At 37.5% G+C, this 12388-nt stretch overlaps 1 protein-coding gene across 1 annotated transcript in view; it reads right to left on the bottom strand.

Moving 5' to 3' along the window:
• The window catches only part of DNAAF1 (Dynein assembly factor 1, axonemal), a 33590-nt gene that overhangs the window by 8504 nt on the left and 12698 nt on the right, over positions 1 to 12388 (bottom strand). Inside the window, exons 6-11 of the mRNA XM_051217110.1 lie at positions 11482 to 11651; positions 8231 to 8305; positions 6692 to 6756; positions 6556 to 6641; positions 5787 to 6214; positions 853 to 1006 (exon numbers count right to left, since the gene is read on the bottom strand). Coding sequence (XP_051065743.1) covers positions 853 to 1006; positions 5787 to 6214; positions 6556 to 6641; positions 6692 to 6756; positions 8231 to 8305; positions 11482 to 11651 — 978 coding nt within the window. The remainder of the gene's footprint in view (positions 1 to 852; positions 1007 to 5786; positions 6215 to 6555; positions 6642 to 6691; positions 6757 to 8230; positions 8306 to 11481; positions 11652 to 12388) is intronic.

Genomic DNA, 12388 nt, shown 5'->3' with positions numbered 1-12388 from the left:
TATTGTAGTGAACGAGTACACAAGTGGGGACAATCCAATGTATTTGAATACAACATTACAGAACATCCTAGTAAAATCTGAGAACCATACAGTACAATACTTCATTCACAAATAAGTCAATCAGTTGTAACAAACTTGACTGTTCCTTTTGCAAATATCCGTCAATCATCTCACACTCCATTGTTCCTGCATTTCCATATCAATTGCTTTCTGCTCCCGTTCGTTCTTCCTCGATAATCTTGACCTTTTTCTGCTAGACATTCTATTCCTGATTAGCATTATATACTACTTATATAGCATACACCATAATATTATCACATGTGATTTTGAGTCTGGATAATATAAATTATGGCTGGTATTTCTAATGCTCAGATTGAATATAAGTGAATTTTATTTAAGTTAAACAACCATTAAGGAAAACAGTATCAAGGTCAATGTTCTGTTGCTATTTGACTGACCTTCCCGGTCTCCCACATTGTTCGGACGTTACATGTACCTATAAAAATTGTTGCTCTGATTGTTAGAAGAGGCATCGACCTCATGGCTTCCGAAGAAACTTGGCTTTCACAATGAGCCGCCATAGTTCTTCTAAATGAAGACATTCTAACTCCCAGGATAGAGTTTAAATTGTTTGAATTATTTTCTCTGGTTAGCGTTTTTTTTAGCGAGTTAGTTATCGACGGGGTGGGGTCGCTAACCCCATGCCCAACCCTCTTCCTTTACCCGGGCATGGGACCGGCAGTAACTCTAGAAGAGCTACAGGCGGACTTAAGGTCAATGTACTCAAGGTTATTTCTTGCATACATATACATAACATGAAATGAATGAATAGATTATGAACATTTTCTTTACCTGTAATATTTAAGAATGATAATAAATTGCTTCTATTCATACCATTATGATCACTGACATTATTATCATTATTTAAATGACTGAATATTGAATTATTAATATTTTCGTTAACTTTGACTAAAGATATTTCTTCATTCACTGAAATGGATTCAATCTACAATAGAGAAATCAAAATAGTAAATGAGTGAAAATCATTATTAAACAAATATGGATAATGGCTAGCAATGGTATCCAGTTTGACGCATATTTCGTGCTATTTAGGACTCGTCAGCTGGATGTATCTGCATCTCAGAGTTGACTTTCACCCTGGGACTCGAACTCAGTACTGCCCGCTTCAAACGCCATCACGGTATTCACTTAGTTACTAAGTTCTGATTGCCGCTTGCTTCTGCTTATAATGCTTGTGAATTAAGGCAATATCGAGGGAATCCGCACAAGATGCACATATGCCAACATGGGACTGATTAACTGAAGTCGTAAATAACAATGAGAAGATATATGTAAAACAACACGTAAAACAACAAGTGAAAATCCTCTTTCACGATGACACAAATATAGATCGGAGTAATCAATATGAAGTGACGTTGTGTAAGGTCTGGTGACAATACCATGATGTTCAAACAGAACTAGATTGTTGAGGACTTGAAAATACGAATTAGTGGTTGAAAATCGAATGACTCACATTTACTTTTGTCTTCAAAAACAGAGAATTTACGAGGAAACTCCAAAAAAGTTCACGAGCCTAGAACAAATTACTTGTCAGCTGATTATCGAATTTACCATCGCATCATCAACAAGTGGAATTCATTAACTCAACACGTGATTGGAGCTCCATCTGTCGACTTTTTCACGAGAAAGTTCGATCAACTAAGAAGCCATCATTGTCAAGATTAACACAGACTATCAAGCCTCCTATCCTTTCCAGACTGGTGCTTGCGCCTATCTGAACACAGGAAAGCCACATTAAGAATACCCATTAGAGTTGACTTCAGTGACGAGAAAGCCAGAATTAGATTCCAGGAACAACTGGAATCGCACTTAGGTGGTTCTGAAAACGAGGCTGACCCAGATGTTGTTTGGAAAGATATACAAACAGCTGTGGAAACAGAAGCGACGTCTATTAGTGATTTAAGCCAAAAGGTTAGAAAAATCAGTGGATTACTACTAAGTTTATTGTACTGATAGATTCTCGTAAACTATCGTAACCAATAGTTGGAGACTCGAGGTGATATGTCTCAGAATCGATCACAGTGGCGTAGGTGCACACTCTGTCTTCCCTTAAACCATGAGATTAAATTTACTTTATACCTTTCCTTCTATAAACTAATTCTTTCTTCCTGTATTATATCCTTATAAGCAATCTTTCTTTTATATAGTTCTATCATTAAAGTAACTAATTCTATGAATTCGATGTTCATCATGTTTTGTTAATGAGGTATGGTAAGTTGGACCGATGTACATATGTGCCTGGTCCTAAGTTGTAGCTGACTGACGGACTGAAACTAAAAATTAGGTAACTGTTAATAACCAAAGATCTATTTTATGATTAAATGAATCAGTGATAGTTCCTATCACTTTACAAAAGTAGTGATAGTCAAATCCATATCAATTACATTTCAAAGTTCAAGAGTTTTACACCTTTGAGTAATTGGATTCTAAATATCTGACGAGAACTTAATAAACATATAATGAATTTTAATAGACGAATTCATTAGTCGATCCCAGCTAGAACCTGGAAACAATGGACGACAGATTCGTCCTAGTATGAGACAGTGAATGAAGGGTTGCGCAAGATCATGGATCGATTGAAGTTAGGCAGCTTAGCAGTTTATAGGTTAAGCGTGAGAGGCAGAAGATCCTTGGTTTGGATCAGGAATGCGAGGTCGTGTATTCGCACTGTAAGGGAGTTCCAGAATATGACGAAACGGCCGTCCAATGCTTTCAGGGTTGTTCAGTTATAAGGAATTATTGTAATTATTCTTCGATTACAGTTTATTTTTAGTTGTTTCAAATTTAGATTTTATAACGTTCGGTCACTTTTAGAGCGGTGGCAAGGCATACGTTAAATATGTCCTAACCACTTCATTTGATACAGATTCACTACCACACCAATCTATTTGCCATCCCTATCTGGTACCCTATTTCTAAGATATGATCTTACCCGTAAACTACTAAAAAACATAGTGGATATTCAGTCAAATACATCTAAGGACCATTCAAAATAATATCGGTTTTGTATATAGCTTACTTACTTACTTACTTACTTACACCTGTTACTCCCAATGGAGCATAGGCCGCTGACCAACCTTGCCTAATATCGGTCTTCACTTAGAACGACTTTGTCAACTGTCCTCCATGCACGATTTTGCACTGTAATCCATCATATGAGTTCTGTATGATATTGACTATCTTCTGAGGCACGCCGTAGTGTCGAAGAAGTTTCCATAGTGTTGTTCTGTCCACGCTATCAAATGCCTTTTCGTAGTCAATGAAGTTGATGTAGAGTGATGGATTCCATTCAATTGATTGTTCCACAATGATCCGTAGAGTTGCGATTTGGTCTGTACACGATCTATCCTTACGGAATCCTGCCTGTTGGTCACGAAGTTGGGCGTCTACGCAGTCCTTCATCTTGTTTAACAATACCCTGTTGAAGACTTTTCCTGGTATTGAGAGAAGAGTGATGCCCCTGTAGTTATCACACTTGCTGAGATCGCCTTTCTTCGGTATTTTGATCAGAAGTCCTTCTTTCCAGTCTGTTGGTACTTGTTCCTCATCCCAAATCTTGCTGAAGAGAATGTGGAGTATCCTTGAAGTTGCCGCTATGTCTACCTTCAGTGCCTCTACTGGAATGTTGTCTTGTCCTGCTGCTTTGCCACTCTTGATTTGCCTGATGGCCATGCTGATTTCTTAAATCGTTGGTGGGCCAACATTGATTGGGAGGTCCGTGGGTGCTGCTTTGATGTTGGGTGGGTTCAGTGGAGCTGGTCGATTCAAGAGTTCTTTGAAGTGTTCTACCCACCTGTTTTGTTGTTCTTCAATGTTGGTGATTACCTTGCCTTCCTTGCTTTTCACTGGTCGTTCTGGTTTGCGGCGATTTCCAGAGAGCTTCTTTGTCATGTCATACAGTTGTCTCAAGTTTCCTTCTCTTGCAGCCTTTTCCGCCGTCGTTGCTAAACCTTCCACATATTTACGTTTGTCGACTCTGATGCTCCTCTTCACTTGTTTGTTTATTTCCGTGTATTCAGCTTGTGCCTTGCCTTTTTCTGCTCTTGTTCGGCTGGTATTGATCGCTGCCTTCTTGTTCCTTCTTTCTTGAATCTTATCCAGTGTATCAACAGTGATCCATTCCTTGTGGTGGTGCTTCTTGTGACCCAGGACCTCATGACATGTTGAAGTGATTGCCTCTTTGATCCCCTTCCAGTTGCTCTCCACAGTAGTTCCTTCTCCATTGAGTAGATCATGAAAGGCCTGGAACTTGTTGCTGAGGACTATCTTGAATTTGTTGAGTTTTTTAGTATCCTGAATAAAGGCCTTATTGACCTTATTGAAGGCACATAGATTTGCAAATCTCTCACCATTTTCGTTTCTTTCTCCCAGTCCGTGTCGTCCCATGATGTCTTCATATCCAGGGTTGTCCGTTCCAACCTTGGCGTTGAAATCTCCCATCAGAATAGTCAGGTCCTTTGTTGGGCACTTTTCGACGATTGACTGCAGTCTATTGTAGAATTGATCTTTAGCGTCTTCATTGTAGTCGTTGGTAGGCGCATAGCATTGGATGATGTTCATTGAAATACCCTCTTTCTTTGTTTTGAACGAGGCTTTGATGATCCTTGGTCCATGAGATTCCCATCCTATAAGTGCATTTTGCGCTTGTTTGGACAGCATCAATGCAACTCCTTGTGTATGTGGTGCATTTTCTTCTTCATGGCCGGAGTATAACAGGAGCTCTCCTGTAGTTAGTCGTTGTTGTCCAACTTGTGTCCAATGTGTTTCACTGATCCCAAGTACCTCTAGGTTGTATCTTCTCATTTCTGCAGCAATTTGGAAGGCTCTCCCGGTGTCCCACATTGTACGAACATTCCATGTACCTAAATAAATGGTCGCTCTGGTTGTCAGAAGGGGCATCGGCCTCGTAACTTCCGAAGGAATACGGCTTTCATCATGAGGCGTCATAATTCTTCTAAATGAAGACCTTCTGACTCCCAGGGCAGAGTTTAAAAGATTTGAATAATTTTTTCTGGTTAGCGTTTTTTTAGCGAGTTAGTTTTCTACGGGATGGGGACACTAACCCCATGCCCAACCCTCCTCCTTTATCCGGGCTTGGGACCGGCAGTAGTCCCCGGAGGGACTCCAGGCGGAGTTTTTGTATATGGCAGCTATATCGAACTGCATGACGTTATCAGCATCCGTCGATATGCAAGATCATTTCAATTTCAACAGCTTAAAAATTCTTATATTATGCAATACCAAGTGAATTTAAACTTCACCTCATTGCACAAGCAAGTGGCTATCATGACTCAGTAGCTAGGTAGATAACACGATGGCGTTTGAAGCGAACGCTACTGAGTTCGAGACCCAGAGTGAACACCAACTCTGAGTTGCAGGTACATTCAATTGACGAGTCCCAGATAGGACGAAATGCGCATTCTGGATTCCACTGCTAGCCATTATCCATCTTTGCATATAATGCTTGTGAATTAAGGCTATATCGAGGCAATACGCACAGTATGCACATATGTCAATAAGAGAGAGACTTTTTGATTGAGATCATCAACCGATTGGTGTTAGACCACCGTTGGAAACCTGGAAACACTGGAGAGACTGATCAATTGCAGTCTTAAACGTCAATGATAAGATTCAAACAAACAGTACCAAGTCAATCAATTATTACACATTTGGATCTAATCATCAAAGTACTGTCTTATACTTACTTCATCTTCATTAGAATTGTTCTTCTGTTCACTTATAACAGTATTATCATCAAAAATTAACTCTTCGTCATTCTTTTTCAGTGAACTATTCAACTCTGTGTTATCAGCTTTTAAGTTAACCATCTCTGATGAATAGAATTCTTCAGATATTTGGGTGTTCAATGGTTCACAATCTGTCATAGGATCAAGTTCTTCATCTCTTGCATTTGATGAAGATACAGTATAGGTTTCTACATCATTATTTGTTTCTTTAAGTTCTTGATCTGAATCACTTTCATTTTTTGCACTATCTACATTTCCATATAACCAGTCAACATCACCTGGTGTAACATGTATGTCGTCAGTTGATAAACCAGCTTCTTCAGCTTGTTTATTTAATTCAGTCTTATGACGTGTTGCTTCTATGACTTGACGCTTATTGGATAACCCTTAAAATAAAATGAATAAGCAAATGGTTAGCACGTTTAAAATGAATATTCATTACACAAACTATTATTTTGATGATAAGAAAGTATAATATAACAATAATAAACTTATTAAGCAAAGATGGATAGTGGCTAGCAGTAGAATCCAGGATACGCGTTTCATCCTATTTGGGACTCGTCAGCTGGATGCACATGAATCTTTGCTTAAATCTTTGTGACTTAAGGCAATATCGAGGCAATCCTCACAGGATGCACGTATGACAACATGAGACTGATCAATTGCAGTCCTAAATGACAATGGTAAGATACAAGTAAAAACAGCAACAAGTGAATAATAAACTTACATTTAACACTATCCAAAATCTTTTTTTGTTCTGCATCAATCCATTGTTGTCTAATTTCACGTTCTTTTTCAATTCCCCCCGAGTAACTATGTTATATACAATTGAATGAAACACTTAATTATAAGAATACACTTACAATGCTTCAGCGCATGCTCTATCCATTGGAAAAACTGGACGATCATCTAGATAAGTGAGGTTTTTCTGAAATAAGAAAAAAAATATAATATATGTATATATTGGTGAAGATTGCTTATTCTCACCCTTCCTCTTCCTCCTGGTAATCGACTAGATTATGAAGATGTCAAAATCTGAGGGGAAGCATGAGATACAGGGAACAGCTAGGATGCAGCTGGGCGATATAGACTTCGCAGATGATCTAGCTCTTCTATCGCACATGCAACAACAAATGCACGAGAAGACGACCAGTGAAGCACCAGCTTAAGCAGCAGTAGGTCTCAACATTCACAAATGGGAAAGCAAGATTCTCCAACTCAACACAACATGCAACAATCAATTCACACTTGATGGAGAAGATTTGGAGGAGGTGAAAACCTTCACATATCCAGGCAGCATCATTGATGAACACGGTGGATCTGGTGCAGATGTGAAAGCGCGGATCAGCAAAACAAGAGCAGCATATTTACAACTGGAGAATATCTGGAACTCAAAACAACTGTCTTTCAATCAAGACCAATGTCAGAATTTTCAATACAAATGTCAACACAGTTCTACTGTATAGAGCGGAAACTTGGAGAACTAAGAAAGCCATCATCCAGAATGTACAGGTGTTTGTTAACAGTTATCTACACAAAATACTTCGGATCCGTTGACCAGACACTATCGATAACAACCTACTATGCGAGAGAACAAACACGATTTGTGAGGAGGAATTAATCAGGAAGAAGCGCTGGAAGTGGATAGGACACACATTGAGGAAACCACCCAACTATGTCACAAAGCAAGTTCTCACATGGAATCCTCAAGTCTAAATAAAGGAGGAGAGGAAGACCAAAGAACACATTACGTGGAGAAATGGAGAAAGTCATGAGAAGAATGAACAACAATCGGAAGGAACTAGAAAAGCAGGCCCAGAACAGAGTGGGTTTGAGAATGTATGCATGAAAGATTTGGACAGGATTGTAAGTACACTTGTTATCAAATAGATTACCAATGCTGAATTCACTTTTTATTAGTAATAAGTATTATTTAATAGTTGAATTCATGAATCAATTGACGTTAGACCACCATTATTAGTTTGGAAGCACTGGACGGCCGATTCGTCCTAGTACGAGACTCCTCAGTAGTACACACCCGCAACCCCGCAAAAAGGATTCGAACACAGTACCTTCGGTTTCACTCATGGACGTTTAACCTTTATACCACTGAGCCTAGATAAAAAAAGGGTATTAATGTCTAATCTCAACCAATCCTTGAAATATGCGTTGATGATCCTGTGTCGCTAATGATAATAAAGTTTCCCAGTTAAACCATCTAACCGCTAGAACACAATAATAATACAAACGATATGGGCAATAATTTTGAAATGAACAATATGGATAAATCTTATAGTTTTGAAAAAGAAAAAAGATTTTTTTATTATCTCCATTAGTAAATTTAACCAACAGATTACATAATCATATTACTAATATAAAACTACCCTCGTTTATAAACTTACACATTGATTAATAATATTCTTACGATAATTCTTCACTTCTCGAATAAATAGATTTCCTTGATTGTATAAAACTCTCTGGAAATGTTGTTTTTATATATAAAGAACAAAATACGTGGATTATGAATAAAGTAAATTCTTATTCATTAGATACTACTCATTAATTTCAAGTAGTTTCATTCTTTATAATGCAAAATCTGATCATGTAAATAAGTACATGGATTGATCTGTAATTTCAATCGTTAAGATCATGAGTCAGTTGAAGCTAGATCACTATGGAAAACCTGGAAGCACTGGACGGCTGTTTCGACCTATTGTGACTGGCTTCACGAGGTATATCCTGGAGTTCTATTGAGGAGCAGTGACCAGTGGAGTTCAACCAGGTCTGTTGTGAGATAGTAACTCACGGAAGACAATGGTGGATGGGTCGCTCAATTTCGTGGATTAGTTGAAGTTAGACATTAACACCGTTGGATGCTAACTCAGTGGTCTCGTGGTCCTGGGTTCGAATCTCGCGGGGGGGCGAGGTCGTGGATGCGCAGTGCTTCCAGGTTTTCCATAGTGGTCTAGCTTCAATTGACTCACGATCTTAACCATTGAAATTACTATAATATCCACAAAACCCATCTGATATTGATCTGTAATTGGCAAGCAATTTCATCCATGTCAATTCATTTGAGTTCTGAACGAATTGAAATGAGGATGTTGAAATGTATCCAATGGTCTATGGGACTTAACATCACGTTCGGTATGATGTGATAGTACTTGGTTTCAGGTAGTCAGAGAGATAAACTGTTTTACCTTCTTTCCTATCGAGGTTGAGACTTGTTAATAGTGTGTAATCATGATATAAATTTATTCTCATTGTTACAAATCATTGTTACATCCGACATCGTCGATGTGCATTGTTTAAGAGTTTCATACTAGGATGAGTCAATTATCTAATATTCTTGGTTTTCAGTAGTATTCCAAATGAGGTCAAACTGTAATCAATCTAATGTATTTTTACTATTATTATTATTAAGTTTCTGATTAAGATCATGAATCAATTGACCTTAGACTACCATTGAGAACCTGAATGTACTGAATCGCCGTTTCATCCAAGCATGGAATTCCTGAACACTATACGTCCATGATCCCGCACGTGGGATTTGAATCCAGAACTTTCAGTCTCACCCAGAAATTTTACATAGTGGATTACAGTGAACATACAACTAATACAATAGTTGAATGGGCTTACTAAAACATCATATAGTATAATATGGTTCTACTTTATAGTAAATATTTAAGTGTTTAAATAATAGACCGAAGGGATTTATCAACAATCGATTTCGCTTGAAATCTTAGTTTAGCAAGTGATATTTAAGTATAATCAAATTTCAAAGTATAACATACCGGTTATATTTCATTGACATAAGAATTTGAAAATCTTACATAACTCATAACCTAACTAACTCAGTTCATGTATTCATTGGATATACTATGTATGTAACTTTAATACTAAAACAAGTCAGTTTGTTTATAATTGACTGATCACTGGGTGTTGATCAATATCAGGTCCTTCTTAGTGAAAATTGAATCTTATCGACCAAGTTGCAATCTAGCCACCAGTCTAGGTGACTTGACATTGTATGTACTATGTTGGAATAAGTTGGTGTTTGGAGGCAGTCAACAGGAAACTCTGAACTCTGAACCGATTATCAAGATGTACAATGCTGACTAGTGTTGAAGACAGTTAAAAGAAAGTTAGGGGGCAGCAAACCAAAACATGGTATCAGTTCGCAAAGTCACTAATTTCTAGTCTTAGCTATGTCGGTAGATACAAACTACTAAGTTGGGATCGACGTGACTACCGTAAACAATAGCTGGAGACTCTATTTAATATGGCTCAGAATCGATCACAATGGCGTAGGTGTATACACTCTCTATCTTCCCTTAAACTAAGAGATTAAAATCGCTTCATATCTTTCTTTCTACGAAATGATTATTTTTCCCTGTACTATGTCCTTATATGCAATCTTTCTTTTCTATATTACCACCAATGAAGTAACTACTTCTATAAATTTGGTGTTCATCTTGTTGTGGTAATGAGGTATGGCAACTTGGACAGATGCATATATGTGCCTGATCCTACGTTGTAACTGACTGACTGAATCTCCACTAAAAATAATCTAATATACATGACAATGATCACCAACTAATGATCAATCAATCATAAATACATCTCAGTCTTACAGGAGATCAATCACTATCCAAATAGTTCAGTGATAATCCCACTGATTATGAACCCAGTTGATATGGGATCGAATCTGTCAAAGCGCATCAGTTCCCTCAACATTACTGCTACATATCATCTTGCTGACAAATGCCAAATAACACGCAACCTACATTCAGAGTTTCTTGTTCACTGTAGAGTGCGACTGGTCAGTCAGTCAGTCAGTCAGCTACAACGTAGGACCAGGCACATTTATGCATCGGTCCAAGTTGCCATACCTCGTTAACACAAGAAGATAAACACCGGACTCATAAAAGTAGTTAATTCAGAGGTGGTAATATATAAAAGAAAGATTGCATATAAGGATATAGTACAGAAAGAAAGAAAGATATGAAGCGATTTTAATCTCACAGTTTAAGGGAAGACAGTGAATGTATACAACGACGCCATTGCGATAGATTCTGGGCCATTTCACTCAGAATCTCCAACCATTGGTTACGACAGTCACGGGGACCCCAATCAAGTAGTCTGCATCTACTAACATAGCTCAGACTAGAAGTTAGTGACTTCAACCACTGATGCCATGTTTTGGTTTGGCCGCCCCTAACTTTTTTCCAACCATCCCGAACACCGGTTGTCATTGCACGCCGTGGTAATCGGTGTTCAGGAGTACTTGACACGTGACCCAACCATCTCAGTCTATGAAGATTCACAACCTCACCAAGTGATTTACCATCATTCCCTAATACCCTGCGTCTAACCTCACTGTTACTTACCCAGTGATCCCAACAGACGCCAGCAATATTTCTAAGGCATCTGTGGTCAAATACTAGTAGCCTATGATGTTTCGCAGCCGTAAATTAAAACAGAACGGACTGCCGCGCAGTGTACACTACTTTCAATCATCATCTTATCAAATCAATTGATATGTTTTAATAAAATAATAATCAATATAATATTAAAGTTCTCTTAGCAACAAAAAAAGAAAAGAAACCAAAGATCATATTATCCATATGATGTATTCATAATATAAACTTACTAAATTTGGTAATTTAGCAAATACCTCTTCAACAATATTAGGATCTTTTATAAAATTATATTGTATATCAAGTACAGATAATTGTTCACATTTAATTAAATGAACTAAATCATTAATTTCGGTTAATTTATTATGGGATATAATTAATTTTGTAAAATTTGGCAGTAAATCTTATTTGGTTGGGGATAGAAAAATAAAAAAAAAATTAAAAAATTAAAAAAAATTAATGATTAATAAAAAACAAAAAAAAAATTTTTTTGGTTTGTTTATTTATTTGTTTGTTTGTTTGTTTGTTTTTTGGTAAATAATGATGATATTCTTGACAAGTTGATGTTATATTCAAGTGAAGATTAAGAAGAGAGAAACTTCTGTGAACTATCAAATGGAATAATATTGTATATATATATATATATAGCACTCGGCCGAAAGTGGGAAGAGTCAACTTTCTCACTTGAAACGGTCACACACAGCCACGGGTATTTAGTCATTGATAGGGAAGTCCTATTCACTGTCTTTTTGTGACATTACTGTTGTTTACAAAATTGACAGGATGAAATAAGAATGTCTGATGCTTGAACCGGGTTGGTGGATATGGATGATCCATTTAAGGCAGTTAGAAAACCTTGATTCTAAACCAATGGTGTACATGGTCTCCAGTATCCTGAGGGAACAAATGGCATACGAATCGATCGTTGGTCACCGTTTATCATGGAACTGAATCTCCTGACGTTGATCCAATGCCTTGTGGATAAGACCTCTAGGTCAAAGGCTCGGAGTGTGGCCCTTTAGCAAAACCACTTGCTTGGGTGTGGGAACCCGGGCATGTTATGTCCCGACAAGAACAATGAATGATAACTTTTTGGATCTATTGATGGACCAATACTATATGTATATTTCTATTTTAGAA

This window comes from Schistosoma haematobium, chromosome 6 (assembly GCF_000699445.3).
Source record: "Schistosoma haematobium chromosome 6, whole genome shotgun sequence".
In the NCBI taxonomy this organism is placed as follows: Eukaryota; Metazoa; Platyhelminthes; class Trematoda; order Strigeidida; family Schistosomatidae; genus Schistosoma; species Schistosoma haematobium.
Note: the sequence above shows the minus strand (reverse complement) of the source record. Positions and strands in the feature narration are given on the sequence as shown.